The sequence below is a fragment of the Tachysurus vachellii genome, chromosome 17, assembly GCF_030014155.1.
Source record: "Tachysurus vachellii isolate PV-2020 chromosome 17, HZAU_Pvac_v1, whole genome shotgun sequence".
Taxonomy (NCBI): domain Eukaryota; kingdom Metazoa; phylum Chordata; class Actinopteri; order Siluriformes; family Bagridae; genus Tachysurus; species Tachysurus vachellii.
The window spans coordinates 13,233,089-13,258,902 of record NC_083476.1 but is presented as its reverse complement, the minus strand read 5'-3'; the positions used below and the strand labels follow the sequence as shown (position 1 = coordinate 13,258,902).

General features: G+C 40.2%; 4 protein-coding genes across 4 annotated transcripts in view; 2 read left to right on the top strand and 2 right to left on the bottom strand.

Moving 5' to 3' along the window:
• The window catches only part of kif20a (kinesin family member 20A), an 82,893-nt gene that overhangs the window by 8,714 nt on the left and 48,365 nt on the right, over nucleotides 1-25,814 (bottom strand). The window lies entirely within an intron of this gene.
• Nucleotides 449-5,552, top strand: LOC132860452 (arylsulfatase B). Its single transcript, XM_060891661.1, has 8 exons — nucleotides 449-873; nucleotides 1,348-1,534; nucleotides 2,049-2,239; nucleotides 2,385-2,592; nucleotides 2,723-2,966; nucleotides 3,106-3,176; nucleotides 3,365-3,532; nucleotides 4,025-5,552. The coding sequence occupies exons 1-8, from the start codon at nucleotides 622-624 to the stop codon at nucleotides 4,285-4,287; spliced, it is 1,584 nt and encodes a 527-aa protein (XP_060747644.1). The 5' UTR covers nucleotides 449-621; the 3' UTR covers nucleotides 4,288-5,552.
• On the top strand, nucleotides 9,694-11,661 carry LOC132860461 (vimentin). Its single transcript, XM_060891675.1, has 3 exons — nucleotides 9,694-10,168; nucleotides 10,475-11,146; nucleotides 11,555-11,661. The coding sequence occupies exons 1-3, from the start codon at nucleotides 9,694-9,696 to the stop codon at nucleotides 11,596-11,598; spliced, it is 1,191 nt and encodes a 396-aa protein (XP_060747658.1). The 3' UTR covers nucleotides 11,599-11,661.
• nop14 (NOP14 nucleolar protein homolog (yeast)) lies at nucleotides 12,943-21,736 on the bottom strand. The gene is made up of 19 exons (XM_060891655.1): nucleotides 21,605-21,736; nucleotides 20,797-20,985; nucleotides 20,252-20,386; nucleotides 19,586-19,727; nucleotides 19,347-19,480; nucleotides 19,098-19,229; nucleotides 18,199-18,321; nucleotides 17,944-18,069; nucleotides 17,018-17,312; nucleotides 16,300-16,430; nucleotides 15,892-15,977; nucleotides 15,553-15,688; nucleotides 15,282-15,383; nucleotides 15,017-15,170; nucleotides 14,711-14,870; nucleotides 13,860-14,007; nucleotides 13,642-13,760; nucleotides 13,402-13,557; nucleotides 12,943-13,209 (listed from the first exon to the last, which is right to left on the bottom strand). Exons 2-19 carry the CDS (start codon nucleotides 20,977-20,979, stop codon nucleotides 13,113-13,115), a joined length of 2,559 nt encoding a protein of 852 aa, XP_060747638.1. The 5' UTR covers nucleotides 20,980-20,985; nucleotides 21,605-21,736; the 3' UTR covers nucleotides 12,943-13,112.

Sequence of the window (25,814 nt, the reverse complement as noted above, 5' to 3'; positions counted from 1 at the left end):
TTAAAAGACGTTGAAAAGAAGCTATAGGACATTAAGATCTGTTTCAAATAATAAGCATATTACATAATTTGTGTTCTTGCATTAGTCTTGCTTTCCTTTCGAGTACATCTTACTATCTCATTATTCAGACCAACTACTACTAATAATAAATAAAAACAATAACAATTATTATTGTTGTTGTTGTGATTATTATTATTCTCCTGCTTGTTCTTATTATTATTATTAGTTACTCTTATTATTATTATTGTTGTTATTATTATTGTGATTATTATTATTATATCCTGCTTCTTATTCTTCTTATTGTTGTTGTTATTATTGTGATTATTATTATTATCCTGCTTCTTCTTGTTCTTCTTCTTATTATTATTTCGAGTATATTTTTCTACTCAGACAAATACTTCCGTAAATGAGACCGTGTGACAAAATCACGTGACAGCTCCTTTGGGGTTTGATTTTTTTCGGAAGTTGTAGTGCTGGCGCTGCAACTGCGTGTTAAACGGAACAGAGCAAAGTATTAGATTTACAGTAATCCCATTCAACGCTAATTAGAGATTAGTGCCGTAGACGGAAGTGTGTGTGCAGCTGAAGAGTTGAAGTTGTCGTCTTTACTCTGGTGAAGCGATGATGAATGCGTTCATAATTCCGCTGTATCTGTGGTGTGTGTGTGGACTGTACGTGCATTGTCGATCTCCTCCTAATGTGGTTTTTATACTGGCTGATGATATGGGCTTTCATGATGTGGGTTATCACGGATCTGAGATTAAAACCCCTGTATTGGACCGTCTCAGCGCTGCAGGGGTCCGACTGGAGAACTACTATGTCCAACCACTGTGTACTCCATCCAGGAACCAGCTACTGACAGGAAGATACCAAGTATACAATATCTATCTATCTATCTATCTATCTATCTATCTATCTATCTATCTGTCTGTCTGTCTGTCTGTCTGTCTGTCTGTCTGTCTGTCTGTCTGTCTGTCTGTCTATCTATCTGTCTATCTATCTATCTATCACTCTGTCTGTGTGTGTCTCTCTTAAACTTCTGATCTCCTGGGATTCTTAAACACAGGTTTACACAGAATGGTGCCCAACAACAAAAATAGTGAGTGATAGTTCTGTGGGGAAAGCTAAAAAAGTAAAAAAAAAAAAGTTAAAGTTAAAAAAAATTAAACCTTGAGGTGGGTGGTCTATAACAGGAGAAGACCACACTGGGTTCCACACCTGCCAGCCAAGGACAGTAATCTGAGACGTGCAGTGGTGCCGATCATGGGTGCAGATGTTTGATGTGAACATTAACTGAAGCTCTGTGTGTGTGTTTGTGTGTTTGTGTTTGTGTGTGTGTGTGTGTAGATCCACACGGGTATGCAACATCAAATTATATGGCCGTGTCAGCCATACTGTGTTCCTCTGGATGAGAAGCTGCTGCCAGAACTGATGGTGGAGGCTGGTTACTCCACCCACATGGTGGGCAAGTGGCACCTGGGCATGTACCGGAGGGAGTGTCTGCCCACCCGCAGAGGCTTCCAGTCCTACTTCGGTGGGTGGGCATTTATTTAGCTCTTCACTTCATTACACGTCATGCCCACTTCACCATGAGATAAAATTTACACTAGCAGGGGTGCCACTAAGGGAGGAAAAGTTTCTAAGGGCCCACCCACTTTTGGGGCCCCCAAAGGCTTGTATGTTTGGTGCAAAATGGGTGTGGTAGGGGGCCCAGTCTCATTTTCTTTCATAGGGCCCAAAATTGCAAGTGGCGCCCCTGCCCACTAGTATCACGCTGAGATTCTGAAACAGTTATAACACATGGTGTTATACTTTTGTTCCTCTGTACCTGATCCTTGTTGACTTCCTGTTTCTGTGTCTGATTCTGTTCACTTCCTGATATCACCAGTTCACAGTGAAATCTTAGTGTTATTTATCTTAGATTCATCTCACAGTTTCATATTAATTTTAAGTATCTAAAAGATGAAAATGCTTTCATTTCTTAATCGTATTTTATGTTGTGTAATTGTTTTATTGTGTATATTTTTTGTGTGTAACCTGTTTTGCAGGTTATTTGACAGGATCAGAGGATTATTACACTCATGAGCGCTGTAGCTTCATCACACCACTGAATGTCACACGCTGTGCTCTGGACCTTCGGGACGGCGAGGAAACAGCACGGATGTACAACAAACTGTATTCTACTGAACTCTTCACACACCGAGCAGTCAACATCATACTCAAGCACAACACACAGAAGGTAATCCTTCAAACACTTATTTTTCTCTCTATGGTGGTTTGCTTTTCAGTTTTTGTTCCTATATGTGAGTCTGCACTGTGTACGGTGTAGTATGTAGTTTTTAGTGAGAAGAGTGTAGTGAATATTCTGTGGTGTTTTTTTTCAGCCTCTGTTCCTGTACATAGCTCTGCAGGCGGTTCACGCTCCATTACAGGTGCCTGAGCGCTACACCAAACCTTATAGCTTTATTAAAGACCTTTCACGCAGGAATTATTCAGGAATGGTATCTGCTATGGATGAATCCGTAGGGAACATCACTAGGGCACTACAGGATGCAGGCATTTGGAACAACACCATCCTCATCTTCTCTACAGGTACACAAGCATTAATACACTAATATATTCATCCAATATATACAGCAGACTACTAATACACACAACATAGTGCACACAACTAATAAGTAATATACACAATAATAAAAATAACAATAATAACAATTTGTAGACAACGGGGGTCAGACGATGTTTGGAGGAAGTAATTGGCCCTTGCGTGGCAGAAAGTGGTCTCTCTGGGAGGGAGGAGTCAGGGGTGTGGCCTTCGTCACTGGACCACTGGTGGAGCAGCCGGGTACTGTGAGCCGAGAACTTATACATGTCTCTGACTGGCTGCCCACAATAGTGGGTGTTGCTGGAGCATCAACCAACGGGACAAAGCCGTTAGATGGTTTTAATGTGTGGGACACTATCAGGTAACTAAAACCTTTTTTTTTAATTTCTGTGTTTTTAAAACCAGTGTCTGATTAGTGTGCAGATTCTAAAGTTGTAGCAAATAATATTCTATATATAGACTTAAACAGGTAATATGATGAATGTTTGTGTGTGTGTTAGCAAAGGAAAAGCCTCTCCAAGACAGGAATTGTTACACAACATCGATCCACTTTACGTTGACGTTGCTCCATGTAAGTGACATAGAAACACAAAAACATGAAACACTAACAATATTCACCACAATGCATCATATATCAAGCTGTGAAAAACTGAGGAGTGAGACAGATAAACAGTGAGACAGGTCAACAGTAAGACAAGTTTTCAGTCGATTAGCCCATTTATTATATTTAGGATTTTTCTCTCTCGTGTCTGCCTGAAGGTCCAGGAAATGCTTTAGGATCTGAAAAGGAAATGCTCGACTCCCTAATGAAGGACTCATTAAGGAGAAACTCATTAAGAACAGGGTCTGTCTCTGTGCCACACTTTAATGTCTCCATGCATGCTGCTATTCGCTTCAAGAATTGGAAGCTTCTGACTGGATATCCTGGTGAGTGAGGTGTTAATTATGCACACAATTTTCACACAATTAGTTAGTGTGGTAATGATGTAATATGTTAGTGTAGCAGTGTGTTAATTAGGAATGCAGTGAGCAGATGATTTGGCTTCGTTCATCAAAAGGTATTGATCATAATCAATTATTATTGATTAGATATGATTATAAATAGATTAGTATTGAAAAGAGGCAGACAGCTGGCATGTAAACAGTTTATATTTTTAAACTCCCATATATATAGGTAGCTTTGTGAATGTCCCATAACCCTGATACTTAAAATAGTCCTTCTGTACATCATCTCTTGTGATTAAACGATAGATTTACTCCAGGTTTTGAGTAATTGTGTGTTGGTGTGTAAGTGTTAACCCTGGTGATACAAGAAAAAACACACATCTATGCTGTAACAAACTGCTGTAGCACACCACATCCATGGTATTCTACTGATGGGTGTGTTAGAGTTGACATGGTGTATCAATGTTTGTATAGGTTGTCCTGTGTGGTTCCCTCGTCCAGGTGAGAGGGAAGGTGGAGTCACAGATGAAACTCCTCCCCTTAAGCAGGTGATGCTGTTTGACATCGACGCCGATCCTCAAGAGAGAAATGAAATTTCCCATCAGCGACCAGAAATTGTGAACTTTCTTCTAAGGCGGTTAGAGCAACTGCAGAAGGGGGCAAAGCCTATCAACTTTCCCCCTGATGACCCCCACTGTGACCCCCAACAGACTGGTGCCTGGGGGCCATGGCAGTGATCTTTGACTGCAACTACAATTAATTTTTCATAAAATAATAATAATAATAATAATTCATTCATTCATTCATTCATCTTCTACCGCTTATCCGAACTACCTCGGGTCACGGGGAGCCTGTGCCTATCTCAGGCGTCATCGGGCATCAAGGCAGGATACACCCTGGACAGAGTGCCAACCCATCGCAGGGCACACACACACTCTCATTCACTCACGCAATCACACACTAGGGACAATTTTCCAGAGATGCCAATCAACCTACCATGCATTTCTTTGGAACGGGGAGGAAACCGGAGTACCCAGAGGAAACCCCCGAGGCACGAGGAGAACATGCAAACTCCACACACACAAGGCGGAGGCGGGAATTGAACCCCAATTATTATTATTTTATGAAAAATTAATTGTAGTTACAAATAAAATAAATATGTATTAAGGCAACACCAAATAAAAGTCATTAAATCTGTGATGATTCATATAGATAAAGAATTGTGACTGATTTAAAGGTGGGGTTTGAAAGCCAATGTTGACATTTGAAATCACCAAAACAATCACGCCCCTAACCCAAATGGGTCCCATCACTGTTTTGATAACTCCGCCCCACACATACACCAGACAAGTACAAACCAAGTATAACCCAGACAAGTATTATGGCGGAACCTGTTGGGGCAGCTGACCGAGGGTATATTTTTAACAATAAATGAACTCAGTGAGTAATACTATGGTAATACAAATGTGTTTTTGTAGTACTGTGTGTTGTACCGTGAAAGGTTTAGCTCCGTTTCACGTGGAAGACGTTCAGTTCTCTCCAGCACTGGAAAGATGATCCTATATTACACGGGTCCTGCTTCTTGCCTTATCGTAAGCCTTTCTTCGCTTTCTTTCTTTGTGTTTATCCGCCATGTCAATGTTTCAATCGCTTTCTGCTAATGTCACATATGCGCACTGAACACTCTCTCCGCCCATATTGACAAGACCCGCCCCTTTCTGCTCATTGGCTACATGTTAGTTTTGTTTTTGTTTTGTTTGGCGGCCCAACGCAGTTTTCTAAAAGCATTTCTCAAACAACGGAGACCCCATTTTTAATGATGATAATTTGAGTTATTTATGAAGATAGGTGGGGTTATGGAAGCGATAAGTGAGGATAGCGAGGAAGAAAACTTTAAATGATAAGTGATATCTCCAAATGATTCCTGTCATGTTTCATCAGAATGATGTAATGATGATTCATTTAGAGAAAATCTGAATCAATAAAGAGTCATCTATCCATATTGGATGAGGTGAGAAGGATTTCTTTAGTTGATCTTTAGGAAAACAGAAAGTGAGGTGAATGTATCATGCTCTTGCTCTGCTATAATTACAAAGAGTGCAATTACACTTACTATGAAGATTTATATTACTCTGATACATTTACATGGTTTATTAATTTGGTTCAATACATTTTAAGATTAACATTTTAGACATATATGACGATTATAAACGTTAACTAGAATTTACACTGCAGTAACAATCGTTATATTATTATATTAATATTATTAATGTGCTTCACTCCGAGTCCACAGAGTTCACTGTTATATAGTGCACAAAAAGAGAACTTTTTTAAAGCATATATTAAATTAAAAGGTATTTACATTTTTTAAAATATGAAAATTCTTAGTATGGCACTCAGACACAGTTTTAACCTTTAAATGTTTTATGGCTTTATTATGATATAAGGATAATATAATGAATAGAAGTTATTCAAATTTAACTTTAAAGAAATATAGGCATGTCTAATTGTGTTGAGTTACAGAGGTTCATTGTCATTGCGTGTGAGTGACTGATGCTGGTGTTCATTATAACTGCAGTACTGAATTCCACACTGGGCCTTAATTCTCATTCTCTCTCTCACACACACACACACACACACGAACACTGAACAGGATGTGGTTAGTTCTGAATAAGAGATGGAAATGAAGATTACAAAATTAGTGACAAAATACTAAATTGGACTTTAGGCTCACAAACATCTGTAAAATGATTGACAGTCTTAGCTGCGTCACATGTTTAAAGTGCACACATCACTAACAGTGATGTTCACATGTCCAGATCAAACATGAGCTCTAAGATCTCAGTCCAAAATTAAAGTCAACAATTTCAATCAAATATGTTTAGTGAAAGACAACCCAAGCACAGTTGTCAGTAAAATAAACAAAGCATAAGCACAGCGTCGGTGAAATAAATATAACACGAGCACAGTGTCAGTGAAATAAACACAATACGAGCACAGTGTCGGTGAAATAAACACATGAGCAGTGTCGGTGAAATAAACACATGAGCAGTGTTGGTGAAATAAACAAAAACAGTGTTGATGAAATAAACACAACATGAGCACGGTGTCAGAGAAATAAACACAACACGGGCATAGTGTCAGTGAAATAAGCACAACACGAGCAGAGTGTCAGTGAAATAAACAACTCGAGCACAGTGTCAGTGAAATAAACAACACGAGCGCAGTGTTCGACGAAATAAACACAACACGAGCACAGTGTCAGTGAAATAAACACAACATGAGCACAGTGTCGGTGAAATAAACACATGAGCACAGTGTCAGTGAAATAAACACATGAACACTGTGTCGGTAAAATAAACACATGAGCACAGTGTCGGTGAAATAAACACATAAGCACAGTGTTGGTGAAACACATGAACACTGTGAAATAAGCACAACATGAGCACAGTGTCAGTGAAATGAACACAACACGAGAACAGTGTTATTGAAATAAGCACAAAATGAGCACAGTGTCGGTCAAATAAACATGTGAACACAGTGTCAGTGAAAAAACAACAAGAGCACAGTGTCGGTGAAATAAACGCATGCGCACAGAGTACTACAATAAATACAGAAATACAGAATATCGTTGGTGAAATAAACACAACACGAGCACAGTGTCAGTGAAATAAACACAAACACAGTGTCAATGAAATAAACACAACACGAGCACAGTGTCAGAGAAATAAACACAACACGGGCATAGTGTCAGTGAAATAAGCACAACACGAGCAGAGTGTCAGTGAAATAAACAACTCGAGCACAGTGTCAGTGAAATAAACAACACGAGCGCAGTGTTCGACGAAATAAACACAACACGAGCACAGTGTCAGTGAAATAAACACAACATGAGCACAGTGTCGGTGAAATAAACACATGAGCACAGTGTCAGTGAAATAAACACATGAACACTGTGTCGGTAAAATAAACACATGAGCACAGTGTCGGTGAAATAAACACATAAGCACAGTGTTGGTGAAACACATGAACACTGTGAAATAAGCACAACATGAGCACAGTGTCAGTGAAATGAACACAACACGAGAACAGTGTTATTGAAATAAGCACAAAATGAGCACAGTGTCGGTCAAATAAACATGTGAACACAGTGTCAGTGAAAAAACAACAAGAGCACAGTGTCGGTGAAATAAACGCATGCGCACAGAGTACTACAATAAATACAGAAATACAGAATATCGTTGGTGAAATAAACACAACACGAGCACAGTGTCAGTGAAATAAACACAAACACAGTGTCAATGAAATAAACACAACACGAGCACAGTGTCAGTGAAATAAACACAACACGACCACAGTGCCAGCGCAATCAACACAACACGAGCACAGTGTCATTGAAAGGTCAAAATGTTTGTTTTACAAACCTGAGGAGGAGTTGTCTTAATTCATGTTTATTTTACATCCCTGAAGGGGATCAGTGTTTATTTTACAAAATGAATGAGAGTAATTTTGGTTCATTTCACAACACAAATGCCATAAATGTAAATTTTACCACCCTGAAAGGAAGTGATGCTTATTTCCCAAACAGGAGGGAGCAGTTCAGGGAGTAGTAAATTCACAGCCCTGATTGAGTGTAGTGTTTTATTTCATTCCCCTTAATCTGTGTAGTGTTATTTCACAACATTGGCCATGAGTTATGTTTAACTCTTGGTGGCAGGAAAGGGATTAGCTGTAAATTTTGAATGAATAATCTACTATGTGCCAGTATGGAGAAAATGAAACAAGTACATTAGTATACTAGAAAGTGTAGATGATTCTGCAGTGCAAGGAGCAGGGAGATGTTTGGAACACAGCCGGTGATGCGTGTGTGGAATGGCAGCACTTCAGTGTGACATTGGTGTATAATGACAGTGTGAGTGGTTTTTAATCTACCACTGCATCGTGACTCCTGTATTCATTGCTCTCCCATCAGCCTTAATTATGTCGGAGTGGAAACTGGTAGAGAGTCAGACGAACAACACACACTCTTTAACTATATCCAAGTAGGAAAGTCTGAGTCACTGAGACTCATGTCTGAAATGTCTCAGCATAATCAGTCCCCTGTGGGAGTGACCACACACCTTATTCACTGTGAAGATCATCTTCAAACTCCTCAGTGCATTATAGGTATTTCATTTCTGTAGGTTTTATCACATGGACACAAGCCTGTTGAAGTGCATTGTGAGATTTTATCAGTGCATAAGTAGTTCTCTGCATTGTTCTCATACATGAGTTATGTGCGGAATTATTCTCTTAAATTGTTAGTCAATAAGATTAATACATTAAAATGAGTGAAATGTTGTGCTCTGATTGGTTCAGGTGTTTAGGCAGTGCTATAATCCATATAATCTTAATCTTATAATTTTGGTAAGTACCAGACTAAGATGCATTATTACATTTTGTAGTTACAAGTAAACAAAGACTCTCATGTATTATGAAGGCCTTTCTTCCCCAACATTATTACTTTGTAAAAGATTTTAACATAATTTAGCGCCTTGTGTTGTATTAAAGGAAATAACATTTTCAGTGGCTTTTCTCTTCCATGTGAAGACACAACCCAATTTTCAATTTTATTTCTGATGTCTTTTTTGTTTAGGGATATGAATGATTCACAGATTAAGTCTTTTGAACATCTCTATCTAGTAACTGGTGGCGTTCCAACATAGTTCACTATGTAGTGAACAGGGTGTGTGTTCCAGTCTCACCATTTCTCTGTTTCTGTCAGAGAGATGCTAGCTAACGTCACTTAAAACAATCACCTACATAAATGCTATAGTTTATAAGTGTTGCTAGCTCTGTCTCTGTTGTGTAAAAATAGCATCTGCACAAGCTAAAGTTGCTATGTAGCATGTGGGTGCAATGGCCTTTGCTGCTCTGTTCACTAATGAGACCTCATGGCCATGGAGCTTTCTGAGGAGCGTCATCATCTGCATTTACAGCATGTCAGCGGAGGATGAGACTTTCAGAAGGCTCTGCTACATTCCTGTTTGCTGTATAAAAGAGCTAATCGTCCCTCCAGTGGCACACAATCAACCTGCTCAAGCTCAGAAGGAAGCTAACTAAGACAGAAAGACCAGCAGTGCTAAAAACTTCAAAATTCAACCATGAGAGGAAGCAGCTATTCTCAGAAGACTCTAACAGTGAGTGGGTCGAGCAGGATGCGGGTCCAGAGCCCGTCTCCAACTCGCTGCAGAGCTTCTTCGTCCTCCTCAGTGAAACGTGGACGCACTGGCTTCCAGGGAGGTGCCGTGGAGATTGGCACAGAGCTTCATCAGCATCATGCTAATGAGAAAGAGGAGATGCAGATACTTAATGCGCGCTTTGCTGGCTATATTGAGAAGGTCCAGGCTCTGGAGCAGAGGAACGCGGCACTCAGGGAGGAGCTGCAGGTCCTACAAAGTCGATACAAGGTGGGACCAGGGGGACTGGGTGATGAGTATGAGGCCAAATTTAAGGAAATGAAGGACCTGATCGCAGCACTAACAGCTGCGAAAGGAGCGGCTGATATCGAGAGGGGATATGTGGAGGAGGAAGTGGAGCTCTGGACCATGAAGCTGGAGGAAGAGCTTGCACTTAAAGGTGACTCCAAACACTGAGTAGCAATATCTATCAGGGCGTAATATAATCAGTTACAGCTTGAAATCATTACATTACAGAATTTTGGCATAATGCACTGTAGACAGAAACTCAAGCTTAATAAATCTTGTGGTGATTTTATTTCTTTTTAAAATAATTATGTAAGAAGCATGACAAATCAGTCAGCTCTCTCTTTACTGTAGTGTACAAACAAGCATAAACCAATATCAGGATTTAGAAAATTTAGGACACATTGAACAAAATAAAATAAAAAACTAGCTGAAGATAAATGTGGTATTTGGTTCACAGAGGAGGCAGAGATGATCCTTCGTGAATTCCGTGAGGACGTGGACAATGCCACTCTGCAGAAGGCTGACCTGGAGAGACGTGTGGAGCAGTTGGTGGCTGAGATCGAGTTCCTGAAGAAGCTACACAGTGAAGAAGTGGCCGAGCTAATGAAGCAGATCGAGGAATCGAAGGTGACCGTGGAGCTCGACTCAGATCGGCCCGATTTAGCCGCTCACCTGCGCAAGACACGTGCTGAGATTGAAGCTGTCGCCGCACGCAATGTCCAGGAGGCTGAGAAGTGGTACAAAGGAAAATTTGACACACTGAAGGAGAGTGCTGTCAAACGTGAAACCCAGATGAGCACCATGAAAGAAGAGATCAGCACCCTGAGCAGTGAAGTGTCTGACCTGCAGAACCAAATTGATGCCCTTAGGGCCAAAAACGCCGCCCTGGAGCAGCAGCTGGATGACATGGAGATGTCTCACTTGGACAAGGTGTCTAACCTGGAGGCTATCATCGCTCAGCTCGAGAACCAGCTGTGTGAAACCAAGATGGAGATGGCCAAATATCTTGCGGATTACCAGGAGCTGCTTAATATCAAACTTAAGTTAGACGCAGAGATCGCCACATACAGGAATCTTCTGGAAGGAGAAGAGAAACGGCTTGGGATCTCAGTCAGTGAGAGCACGGCAGGTGGGATCACATGAGATACATAATCCATTCTAATCAATCAATACCAAGTCTACTAGACCATACTAATCTAAGTCACTGTTCAAAATGCTTCCTTGTTTTTTATTTGGATGGTTAATGGTTCTAGTGTTGTAAATGGGCTCCACTTTTGTTTCTTTTCTGAAAAGGTAACACTTATGGTAAGAAATATCTACTTTTCCTTTAGCGTAGAACACAGTCTGTGTGTGTGAGGGAGTGGGTCTTTATTGACTCTAGTAATTCTAGAAAAGAGAGGAAAACCGGAAATGTGTTTCACAACTAAATATAATGCAAAGTGTTTTTGTGTATTATTAATAAACTCTTCTGCTTTTGCTTTTTCTGTTCATGAATGTTTTGCTAAAACAAGTTTGTTTGTTCCTCTTTCTTCTTTAGGAACTTCTGCAACTCCGTCAGCCGCAGTCGAAGAATCGGCCTAAAGCACTTAATCATGCAACATACACACACGCACACACACTGACTGCACCATCATTAACTATGCCTCCTGAGATGTCCTTCACCCAAAACCTGCTGTAACTGTGCTGAACACATCTTAATAAAGCTTGACTTGACTGCATTACTGAGTTACTGTGTGGGGTGATTTGGATCAAACCAGTCCAAATGTCTGAGTAATATTTATATTCTCACCATCCACCTTCATACCTGCACATTTATGCAGTTATCTAATCAGCCAATCACATGGCGCTGGCAGAAAGCAAAAAATATCTTGATAATAAGCTTTAGATAATGTACACATCAAACACCAAAATGAACCTCTATGAGTTTGATCTTTGAGTTTAACTGTAACCTGGTTGTTGGTACAAGACAGGCTGGTTTGAGTATTTTAGAAACTGATCTTCTGAGATTTTCTCCACAGAACACAGGTGTAAAAAACAAAAACGTTGACTGAGCAATGACCGTGTGAGTGGAAACTAATAAGAGAGGTCAGAAGAAAATGGTCAGATTGGTATGAGCAGTCAGGAAGGAGATAGTAACTCATACTGTACGATCAGCCTTTACAACTGTGGTGAGCAGAAAAAGCATCTAAAGCCCTATTCGGACGGGATTCGTTTTACGTGGGGACGTGGGGGTAAAGTAATTATTACCAGAACTTCTCTGTGATTTTAGTCCCGTCCGAATGTGCCATCTCGGTAATCATTACGGACAATGTCAGTAAAGATTACGGCGACTTTTACCTTCTGTAAAAAGGTCCGGAAAAATCACCTCAGGTAATACTAATCCCGTCCAAATAGACCCGCTGTAAATATGTACGGTAAAATTCCGTCATTTCCTGTTTAAAAGTAGTTTTTGGCACGTTTTGCAAGCATGGAGGCGCCATGTTGTCTGTTTGCGCACGTGATAACATGAAGCAACGTCATACACCCATGACGACAAGGAGGTTACTGTGGTGCGTAAAGCGAGTTACCCGTCCCGCTTCTGCTAGTTTTATTTACTGAAATGTCTTGTTCCGTGCGAATTGGCCAATTAATATTACAGACGTCCTGAGGTAAAATTGCATTACTCCATGTCCCCACGTAAAACTAATCCCGTCTGAATATGGCTTAAGTATGCACAAAATATCAAAGTTTGATATGCGTGTGGTATATCAGCAGAAGACCACACTGGACTCCACTCCTGTTAACCAAGAATAGGAATCTGAGGCTATTATGGACACAGAGTCACTCATAAGAGCATGTTTGATAACTTGTACTATGAACGATCAATATGTCTCAATCTTTAGTTAATTTATGACTGCTATGTAAATTGGAATAAATACACACAAATGCCTGAGTTACTGTGTAGGTTTAATACATGCTCATTTCACAAAATAATACAAAACTGGTTCTGCAGAATAAAAAGTATGTATTGCTCCATCACGCAGTTCTCACTTTCTAAAACACTAAACTGTACAGATTCAGCTTTTCACATAGGAAGTGTGGTTTGTGTTGTCACATCACTTCTTCTTCCTCCTCTTCAATGCTTTCCACTCACCCTCCTGAGTGGCCAAACTACTGTACAGCTCCTTCACCTTCCTCTTCCTCTCTGTGTCCCTGTTACAAACATGCACACTTCTTCAGGACATTGCACATGAACAGAACTACCACAATCATGATTGAAAAGCCACTTCTGAACGTAAACACTTCAATTGCACTCTTTCGTTAATCGATTATTATCAGTTTTGATTGAATTGTGTGTGTTTGTGTGTAATGTGCAGTCTGTAGGGTCGTCTGTAGTGCACTAACCTCTGCAGGATGTCAGACAGTTTGGTGTGAGCCAGGAAGCGTGTGTCCTTCCTAATCTCCCTTAGAGCACCTTTAAACTCTTTCTTATATTTGTGTTTCAGTCTCTCTCTCTCTTTCTCCTCTTTTGTGTTCCCTCGTTTCCTCCCGTAATCCAGCCTGAATCACAGAAACACCAAAAGATCACAACATGCATACAATTATAAAACGTAATACATAATCACACACTGTATGTGTACTCACACTTCTACCACTTTGGGCTGCAGCAGTTTGAGAGGGATGGGCTTCTTCTTATCAAACACTAGTGGTGCATGCTGGGACGGTGTCTCTGGAACGGCCTCTAGGATCTCTTTGTGCAGCTCCTACAAACATGGCAAGCACACAATCGGTTTAATAAATATTAGCTAGCAGGCTAGTACGATGTTACGGTGTTTTGAACTGAGATACTGTCTGGTGCTCACCTGCAGGGCTGATGGGAAATCTGTAACAGGAAGATGTTTAGCAAGAAGAATTCTGATTGGCTGGAAGATGTGCTGGTAGGCAGGAAGTTGTTGATAAAGCGCTGTGCATCTCTTTACCAAATCCAAACATACGTAAAGCGCAGACAACCTGCAACATATGAAATTAAATTCAGAATAAAACGAAGCTTTCAGAAGTGTAACGTTTTAGAACAAAGATGAGGGCATACATATATGACCAAGAGTATGTTGATGCCTAAGCAATACAGTATTTCCATATGAAAACAGTGTGTCTGCAGGAATGTGTTCATTCAGGAAATTTAGTGAGCATTAGTTGTGGTGTGGTTTTTTTTCTTCTTCTTCTTTTGGACTGCTCATTCTTTGGGGTCACCACAGGAGACCACGTGGTTCTCATATTAGACTTGGCACAGGATTTATGCCGGATGCCCTTCATTTAAAAGCGGATTTTCGATCATGAAGGTGAAAATTTTAACTGCTAAAATGTAGTTTGTATGACAGTGACAATTTACTAAATACATTTTAAATATATTATTCCGTTTTATTTCAGTTTTACATTTTATAAATTACATTTTATATGAACAGTAGAAAAAGGAAGAGAGAAGATTCCAGATTACGGTGTGAAATGTTTCCATTAAAAAATATAAATGGAACTTAAACTCCAACTGCCAGATGCTCAAGTCATGAGGGGAGTTGGAGCAATCCAATAGCAGTCCTTTAAACCAAGCTCACACTTCACTGTGCACTAAAACTGTGTGTGTATTATGTGTACTGGTATGTTACATGTAGTAGTAATACATGTTCCATATGTGTAATGGTGTGTGCGCGCATGTTACTTGTAGTGGTCTCTCTCCCTCTCTGAGGTCGCTGTAATTCTGTGTGCTGATGATAGTGAGATGCTTTTCTTGGTCCAGCTATGAGCAGACTGTGGATCACACACATGCAGCAGCTCACTGCTCTTTCCCTGTTGCCTGAATGGAGGAATCACCTGGTAATCTAAAGGCACACACAAACTAAAAATTAAAACCTTCTGGGGAAGATGAATGCAGTCAGCACCTCGTTAGTGTGTACTGTTTCATATGTGCAAGTGTGTGTGTTATTTGCATAAATGTGTGTGCTATTTCTACAAATGTGTGTATTACCTGTACAGGTGTGTGTGGGGACTGCAAGGTGCAGGAGTCCCAGCAGGTAGTTAACGAGCTCAGGAATAAAGCGCTTGGAGAGGGAAACACTCTCTACTGCTATACAACACAAAAGCAGACCGGCACACACATTCTCCAGTGACACGACTGCACACTGTGAGAAAGAAAGACACACGTGCACACATAAAACCCAATTTAATGGGGATGAGTTTTGGCCCACAGACACACAGTACCATCTCTACACAACATACCAGCAACACAATACCTTAGTGAGAGCCTGGCTGATGTAGAGGAAGGCTGGTGTCGTCACCGGATGACGGAAATCGGATGCAGGAAACAGAAGATAGACGATCTTTAGGTAGATGAGCTACACACACACACACACCCACGTTACTCCTCACATCATACCATATACAGTAGTAATTCTGTGTGTGTGTATATATATATATATATATATATATATATATATATATATATATATATATATATATATATATATATATATATATATATATATATATAAAATGTATATATACCATATCCAAGCCTGGGATTGCAGCACGACCTTTGACCTCTATGCTCTGCTCCATGCTGTGAGCAGCGTCGCCAATTAGAGACTGCATCACCCGACACGACGCTTCAGGAAAGAGCTGAGACAGGGAATAGATCTGCCTATGAGAGAGAGTGAGAGTGTGAGAGAGAGAGAGAGCGAGAGAGCGAGAGAGAGAGAGAGAGAGAGAGAGAGAGAGAGAGAGAGAGAGAGAGAGAGAGAGAGAGCGAGAGAGAGAGAGAGAGAGAGAGAGAGAGAGATTGTTTTTTTCATGCAAACTGACTTGGTTAGTAATTGTATGGAAAACACACGCACACAGACTTACGGGATGAGTGTGTTAATAGTGGTGAGATCTGGGGGATTCTGGGTTGCCAGTTCACCTACATACTCCAACAGGAATCCAAATAACTTCTGTAAAATTATAGAAATTATACATTATACCTGGTATACAGGTGTGAAAGGTGTAAAACTAAGAGAACAAAACAGTTCAGATGAGTCTCTTAAAACATACATAAGCATTTTATACTGAATATTACAAACTGCACTAAAGCTATGGAGGCAATAAATACACACTTAAAAGGAGTACATTTTTAACAGGCTTTTTACTATTGAATAAATATGATAGTGAAGGCCGTGGAAGAACAGCACAAAGAATACAATAACCAGTGAAAACAAAGGATGATGTAGTAACTACATCAAACTGGATGATGCCAGATCAGAAGTTGAAGGTTACCTCTAATTTAGCTTTGTTTCCTACAGCCAGACTGGGATGATTGCATTTCTGTGTTCTCTCAATTATGATTCGCTGTACATCAGCTGAGTGATCCTGCAGCATCGCCTTCAGGTCTGCATAACAGTCAGGAGCTAAAACATACACACACCAATTAAACCTAATACAACAATGATCTCAGTCTCTTTCCCATCCCAAACCCTATCTAGCTCTCCCGCTCTTTCACTCTCAGGGTTTCCCGCAGCACTTTGCAGTTTGGGTGGCCTGCCTAAGCTTGGAAACCCTACGGCCTTAACTAGGTCGTCAAAAAAAAAAAATTCCGCTGCACAAAAGGCCGTCAAGTGCATCCCGGAGAATATCAAATGCCAAACGGCCGAAAAGAGAGAAAGACGTGGTCCATCACTGTCTGGAGGATAACTAGCCAGTTGATAAAACGCGTGTCCGTGAGAACTGTAAGTGGACTTATGTTTTGGGTTTATTTAAGCCTGTTATTGTATTACTCTATAGTTCTTGCAAATTTAAAGTAAGTTAGCTAGTGATTTTGTTGTTTGAGTTCTTCACCTGCTAGCTAGGTTGCACGTGCCTGTTTTTAATAATTGTTAAACGTAGTACAGAGTCTGTGGTCTATCTCACAATGAAGCCCCGCCCCCGGGCTCCGCCCCTCCATCCAACTCTACCGCCTTAACTAACAAATTTTCTGCAGGAAACCTTGACTCTGTACCTTTGAAGGTGTAGGGCAGCTCTGCACGGGCTGTGTCCTGAGTTGCCCTCCTTTCTTCTTCATTTACAGTGTCTTTTACTTTATAAGTAGACTCTTTCTCCTTTTCTTCCTCTTCATCATCCTCATCATCGTGGCTGTCTTCCAAATCAGAGTGATCATCATCCTCTTCTTCATCGTCGTCATCATCTTCGTCACCACTACCACCATCACCATCCTCATCACCCCCTTCATCAGTATTTTCCTCCTCTTCATCTCCTCCTTCACCTTCCTCTTCCCCAATATTCCACTTTCCATCCTATATTTGAGATAAAGGTGTGTGGGGGTTAGTAGTATTCTTCAGCAAGTCAATTAAATCATCTACATCAGAGGTAAAGTTTAGAAAATCAAACAGATTTCAGTTATAATTCTAGATAGCAGGATTCCAGGGGCTGAAATCTACATACACCACTAGCAAGATTTGACTGGCTTTTTTAAACAGTCTGGAAGATCAATGTAATGACTTTTAGAAGCTGGCGAGTTGTTTAAAGTAAGCGTTAACTAGGAGTGCACATGAGGCTGTACTCTACAGCTAGTCTAATGTTAGCTAAGAAATAAAAGAAAAAAGTCATCAAGCTCATCAAGGACCAATGTTCCAGCTGTGTGCTTTTCAGTCATCACATGAAAAATAAAAAGGTATTATTTAAATCTTGTCTATTTTTCCTTAGACATGTTTAACCATGAAGTGATAGAAGTTAGTATGCAGGACATTACATGGTCTTTCATCAAACCTGAAAAGATCATCTGTGATAGCTAATGAAGCCACTTCACTTCAGGTAAAAATAAAATTGTTGACAAAAAACACACTTCTATTTGGCAGATCACATCTCGGGTAAAAAAAAAACTTCCTAAAAACTTCTTGTCTAATCTGTGTGTGTCTGTGTGTGTACCTGGTAGGAGAGTGTTTTGCGATCGTCCTTGTCGAGGATGAATCCATCATTGAGGTCGTCAGCTGACATGTGTGTGTGCTTGGGGTTTTCCTCCAGCTCACCCTCCATTCTCCGACGTCTGTCTGCCTGCACGACGCAACACATACACACACTCGCGACATCAAAGTTCCTCTCATTTATTCATTATGTTCTTGAAGTTGTTCCCTCAGCAGGCAGCAGGTTTGTGACAGGGACATAATGGTCAGAACCAAATACCTCTAGTTTCTGCAGTCTCTCTCGCTCCTCTCTGGCGATCTCCTCTGCAGTTTTGAGTTTCTCAGATGGTTGTGCTTTCATCTCAAATCCCAACTCCCGCACCATCATGTCATATTCATCCAGCTACACACACACGATCATGTAAAGACAGAACAGGAAATCTACCTTTAGACTAAATTACACTTAACACAGTGGTTTGTTTATGGCACTGTAAGTTTAACAAAGTTTTCACACTTCTTTAAGATAATCTGCAGGATTAAGGTCATCTGTGCCCTCTAATGTGCACTTTACTGTATCCGATCTATCAGAAAGCAGTATGCTTAGATACTAGACAGAGTGAGTGGGTTTTTCTTAGTCAGTTCACTAATTCATTAGCCAGGGCACTAATCAGGGAGTCCGCCATTTTAAGGGCTCTCTCTCGCTCTCAATTCAAAATCCTTCCAGTCCAACAGAATGGTCGCTGCCTATAAAATACCACAATAATCAGGAAGCATTGATACTGACTATGTTCCCCTACAGAAAACATCATATTTACTGAAGTGTTTAATCCTTAAAAAAAGAAAAAGAAAAGTAGAATCCTGCTTGAGTGATTAAGCTAACAAATGTAGGACATATAAAAATGGTATGTTTTATAATTTTGGGGATTTTACAGTGACTGATGAAGCTAGATTGTTGGCAGTAAAGTCAGAGTCATCAGTGTCCCAATGTGTAGAGAGCCTGAGTCATTTCCAGTGCCTGAACTCATGTACACAAATACTGATTAATCACCAAGGGAGTTGAATATTATAGTGTAGAATAATGTGAATATAAAAACAGAAAAGACTAACTGTAATCCCTATATGCTCTTCAATCAAGATGTTACTGTGTTACAGTGTTATTCCTGTCCCTCTCATCCTCACCTTCGGTTTGTCCTTCTCCTCCTCTCGCTCTCTGGCAGTTTTACGTGCCAGAAGGTTCTGGATGGACTTCCACTCCTGATCCAGTTTCTCCGTCAGCTCATGTGTCTCCTCTTTCTGTGTCTGACGCTCTCGCTGCAAATGACACACATCATTACAATGATCACTAACACACGCTTAACTGCACACAAGAACAGCTGACTGTAATGTTGCCATCAGTAGTAACAGATCTTGCTGCTGTGTGTTCTTCACCTTCTCCTGTTTGGATTTAAGGATGAGCTCCTCGATCAGCTCCTGACGGCTCTTGTTTTTTGCCTCCTCTTCTTCATTAGTTTTCTTCCTCAGCAGCCCTCCGCCTCCTCCGAAGTGTGATGCCGTGATTTCAGCTTCATACATGCGCACGCACACACAGAAACAAACGTTACTATACAGTTACACTTTGTGTTGTTTATACATCTCCAGATTGTGTGTGTGAGATTGCACGCTCTAACCGGACAGCAGGCCTTTCTCCTCCGAGTCACTCTCGCTGTCCACTCTATCTGTAAACTTCTCCATCTCAGCCAGTGACTGTCCATAATGTGTTAATTCTTCCTCATCATTCAGATTAAACATGTCCTTCTTCAGCTGAGAACGCTGTGTACACACACACACAATCAGAAAATATAGAATCACAACATTGTTGCATTATTGCTGTACATCTCTATCGCGAATCACTGTCAAATACTGGATTGTGACTGTTCAGAAATGTTGTGTAACAGCAGCTCTGACAGCAGTGCAGCTGTCAATCACAGGTTTATATTAATGCACTTGTTTTAATATGGTATTGTTTCTAAAATAACCATTTATTCAGAGATCCACACAGAGAATTATCCAAATAATCTAAGCCTAACAAACAGATTGAAACCATGCTATTAATTAACAAAAGAAATGCGTGTGTACTCGTTGAGGTGACGTTTTCTCTAAGAGGTTTATTCAACATTTATGGAAGGTTTCTGCAGATTCCATCAACTCTGCTTTGCTGCGTCACATCACTCCAGGGTGGATGATTTTTTTCGTATATCCCTTTAATTTAAGCTCCTTTAACCCATCATCTACAAGAATAATATTAGTATTCCTACTGATACACAGCACTGGGTTAAGTGCACTTGCACTGTTACCTGTCTCTCCATGGCGAATCTCTTCAGAATTTTGTCTTCGGGTGCCATCTTCTTGTCATACTCTCCAAAACGCCGGTCAACGAATGAGTTTGTTTTGTTTTTCATTCTGAACTCCTTCAGCAGGGTTTGCTTGCGCTGCGCACACACACACACAAGCCCAATTCAGTTTAATTTGAAAAAAATGAGACATTGTCACAAAGCAGATTTAAATAAATCCACCTAGAGATTTAAATGGTTTAGACACACCTTAATGACTGTAGTTAAAAAAACCTCACAGAGTGAGATTATAAACCAGTCTATACAAATAAACACTCAAAATGGGACAGAGGGTACTCTAGCTTTAAAGAGAGAGAGAGAGAGAGAGAGAGAGAGAGAGAGAGAGAGGCAGGTGTTAGATTGTTATGAGCTTTAGAGTACAAATTAAAGTTAGAAAGTGAGTGTGAGAGAGTGAGACAGAAGGTAAGACAGTTGTTAACTTGTTACAGGCTTTAAAATGATCATTAGCACCAGACTGGGTGCGAGGCAGGGCAGGGGGCAGGTCTTACCTTGTTATGAGCTTTAGAGCGAGACACTCCTGGCAGTCCCACATCATGTTTGCTTTTTCGCCCCAAAATATCAAACTTCTTCTTGTTAATCTTCACCTCAAATGGGTTTGTCTTAATCTGTGCATGTGCACTACTCTTGTGCACTTTATCACACACACTCCTTTTCTTCACCTGCTTCCCCATTTCGCACTGAAACAAAAACAACCATTAAACAGAACAGTTTTTGAGACATTAAAGGAAAGTCAAAACCTGCATCTCAGATCTGATCAGCTAAAAGGACTTGAGGTCACATGCAGGACAATGAAAATGAAGAGAGCTGCAAGAGTGAAGTGTTGAAAATCCTGAACAACCTCCTTATAGGAAAAGGCTGAATGCTCATTCTGTAAAGAAGAACCTACACTAAACTGATCTCAAATAGATATAAATCCAAAAAACAAAACACCATGCAATGCTATCAGTGAATTCAGGCGCCCACTGGGGTGCAGTGGGATCTTTGTCACTCTGTGTATTTGTCTTTATCTCTGGTGTCAGACTCAGTTGTGTAGCAAACAACAAACACCTTCACACAGCCTCTGAAACCCAGTCAACCTTTTACATTATTAATTAAAGCGCTCACGTTCTCACCAAACACATTAAACAATATCATACCATGTTTTTGTTACCTATAGTATTCTGTTAATCACGTGTTCTGTGATTATGATGAATCCCACAACTGTAAACAGTTAGCATGATTAGCTTCGGGAAAAAGAAACAGTCGTGCAATGCTATTTGAACTCTTGAGCTAGAATATTTTATAACAAATACTTACCTAGAATCAAATTTAAGTCACAAATAAGTAAAGAATCACAAAGTGACAGCTTTCTTCGGCAAAAGTTCAGATTTAATCCATCACTGAGTTTTCACGTGGTCCACATACAAACACACTCCAGCCCAAAAGGTCAAAATTCAGCATAGGACTAAACCATGTAATCTCTCCACCTACTGGACGGGAGTGGAATTACACCACTACGTCACAGACTGTGTACTGTAGCTAATAATGAAATGTAAATGTATGTCTAAATCTAATCAAAATGAAATTTAAATGTCTGGGTTTTTTGTTGATTCTAAGTATAATTAAGTAATCTAAGTTAATTCTAAGTATAAAGTATAAATAATTCTTAAACTTAATTAAACTTAATTCTAAGTATAAATAAACACAAAGTTTCTTTTATATTGCTTATATTATTCTATGTAAAACTTTGTCCCTGAATTATGAGGTGTTAAATCTCCATCTATTGTATTATAAACAGATGTGAAATCTGTGCCTTACATGTCATACATTAATACAAACACAGTCCAAACACACCAATAACAAGCCATAAAAATGTGTGTCCACTTGTTATGTAGCCTTTGCAAGTGTTCTCTATGTTCTGTATTAAAATGTCTTGCAAAGGTTTTTAGTTTAGTAATTCTGTTCCCTTTTAAGCAGTTTTATTTTTTCCATTTTTGTATGTGTGTTGCAAATTGAATGAATGCAGCTGCAGGAAGCCGATGGAGGAAATATTTTGGTATTTTGGCTGAAGAGAAGTCAAGGCTGCATTTTAGATCATCTAAAAGGAAATCGTGTCACTCATCCTGCACTGCACCGAAGCTCCTCACACATGAATATTTCTGAAAACATTTCTTCCCTCTATTGTTATTTAAGGTTAACTGATATTAAAACTCTGGTTCAACTGATTTCAAATCCCCCTAAATGCAGAACCAATATACCAGGCATTGGTGTCACGAAAGTGAGACGTTACTATTCATTTCCACAGCAGCTGCAAGTGTGAAAGCCACAGCTTAATGAGATTTTCTCAACTCTAATTGAATTAAATAAGTATATTGTAATGTGTAATACTTTTGTATCCTGCCTCTAATTATCACAGTGACATGCAAAAATGGAAGATAAGCTTATATCCATGGTCTCTTCATTCATTCGTCTGGTCAAATGCTGTTCAGAGTCATGGTGAACCCAGAGCCAAGCCAAATAACACTTGGCCCATGGCAGACGAATTTACCCAAGATAAAACACCAGGCCACCGCAGGGTATCGTTCAGTCACAAACTCTTTCACAATTTAGAGTTGCAAGTCCAATTGCATTTTTCTGGACGACTTTGTTTGATCTTATCCTGTTATATACAATTAATTTATATATGACAGGATAACTAAAGTGTTACTTAAAGAAAAGTAATTGCGCTTCTGGTGAGCTTGCACTGCTAATCAAGCTGTTCTCATCAGAACTGAAAACAAATGCTGGATGGACAGTACATACCCAAAGCCAACAACAAAACACGTTACACACCCAAAAGACACAAACTACAAGCGACACAAGCTTGCGACTTGTCACCTGATAGTGGGAACACAAAAAAGTGTTTCAGGCTGGAGAAGTGTGTTTTAGAGACATGAGCAGCTATTTTCTCCTACAGTAAGCTTTGGATCTGGGAACATGGGGAGTGAGGTGTAATTACACACTGGACGTGATTCCAGTCCATCACAGGGCACCATGGAGTGATACATTGGGATAATTTAGCATAGCCGATTCACCTACCTGCATGTTTTTGGGAACCTGTGTAACGTAGAGGAAATGCACACAGACACAGGGACAATGTGTGACTGACAGAAACCTGAGCTTGGGATTGAGCAGGGGACCCTAGGGCTGTGAGGAGACCATGCTATCCACTTACCAATTACAAATTCTCCACAAATAAATACAACCCAACTGGCTGGAAAACCAACAAATCTGACAGCATGCTTTTTTCTTTTCTTTTCTTTTCTTTTCTTTTCTTTTCTTTTCTTTTCTTTTCTTTCCTTTTCTTTTCTTTTCAAAAAACCCACAGAGTCCTACCACACAAGCAGTGTTTACCTTGTCTGTGTGTATGTGTGTGTCCTACACTGTCCTCCCTTTAATCAAAACCAGATTCATTTATTTACTCAACCACACTGTGCATGAACATCCTGCAGTGAGCCTGTGTCTGTGTGTGTGTGTGTGTGTGTGTGTTTGTGTGTGTGTTTGTCTGTCTGTCTGTCTGTCGGTCTGTCTGTCTGTACCAGCATGGTGCTATGAAAACCTGCTGCTTGTGGCTAAAATACACACACTCAGCGTTCGCACAGTAAACTGCACCAGCAGCCATGTTGAACCCTTTGATCTGTTTTTTATATTTACACAAACTTGGTACACAAACGGAAAATTCTCTCTCTCTCTCTCTTTCTCTCTCTCTCTCTCTCTCTCTCTCTCTCTCTCTCTCTCTCTCTCTCTCTCACACACACACACACACACACACACACACACACACATTTATTCACTCTCTATTATGTGTTGTACTGACCTGTGATTGATTACTCATGTGTTGTACTGGCCTGTGATTGATTTCTAAGGTGTTGTACTGACCTGTGATTGATTACTGAGGTGTTGTACTGACCTATGATAGATTACTCATGTGTTATACTGACCTATGATAGATTACCCATGTGTTGTACTGACCTGTGATTGTTTACTCATGTGTTGTACTGACCTATGATAGATTACCCATGTGTTGTACTGACCTGTGATTGTTTACTCATGTGTTGTACTGACCTATGATAGATTACCCATGTGTTGTGAAAAAGTAAAAGTGAAAGTGACGTGAAATACGGCTAAGTATGGTGACCCATACTCAGAATTAGTTCTCTGCGTTTAACCCATCCAAAGTGCACACACACAGCAGTGAACACACACACTGTGAACACACACCCGGAGCAGTGGGCAGCAATTTATGCTGCGGCGCCCGGGGAGCAGTTGGGGGGTTCGGTGCCGTGCTCAAGGGCACCTTAGTCGTGGACGGCCAGAGACTCGAACCCACAACCTTAGGATTACGAGTCAGACTCTCTAACCATTAGGCCACGACTTGTACTGACCTGTGCTTGATTACTCATGTGTTGTACTGACCTATGATAGATTACTCATGTGTTGTACTGACCTGTGATTGATTACTCAGGTGTTGTACTGACCTTTGATAGATTACCCATGTGTTGTACTGACCTGTGATTGATTACTCAGGTGTTGTACTGAACTATGATAGATTACCCATGTGTTGTACTGACCTATGATTGATTACTCATGTGTTGTACTGACCTATGATAGATTACCCATGTGTTGTACTGACCTGTGATTGATTACTCATGAGTTGTACTGACCTATGATAGATTACTCATGTGTTGTACTGACCTATGATAGATTACTCATGTGTTGTACTGACTTGTGATTGATTACTCATGTGTTGTACTGACCTATGATAGATTACTCATGTGTTGTACTGACCTTTGATAGATTACCCATGTGTTGTACTGACCTGTGATTGATTACTCATGTGTTGTACTGACCTGTGATTGGTTACTCATGTGTTGTACTGACCTGTGATTGGTTACTCATGTGTTGTACTGACCTGTGATTGATACGAAGGTGTTGTACTAAGCTGTGATAGATTACTCAAGTGTTGTACTGAGCTGTGATTGTTTACTCATGTGTTGTACTGAGCTGTGATTGTTTACTCATGTGTTGTACTGACCTGTGATTGATTACGAAGGTGTTGTACTGACCTGTGATTGATTACTGAGGTGTTGTACTGAACTGTGATTGATTACTCATGTGTTGTATTGACCTGTGATTGATTACTGAGGTGTTGTACTGACCTGTGATTGATTACTCAGGTGTTCCTAGCTGTGATGTATTGAGCTGTGAGCTTTGATACTGAGCCTATTGCCTAGCTGGGATTTACAGTGCTAATGGTAATTCTCATTCTCATTATTGATGTGTCATGCACATGCATACAATGCTGGAAATAAAAAATAACACTGTAAAATCTGGAAACAGTATTTTTCTACTGTCACTTTTTCCTTGTCTCTCTCTCTCTCTCTCTCTCTCTCTCTCTCTCTCTGTATATGTCAGTCTCTCAGCAGGATCTGTTTTTCTCCTTTATGTCATTGTTCTGCTCTATGAGCCTCTGTTCACACTGATTGAC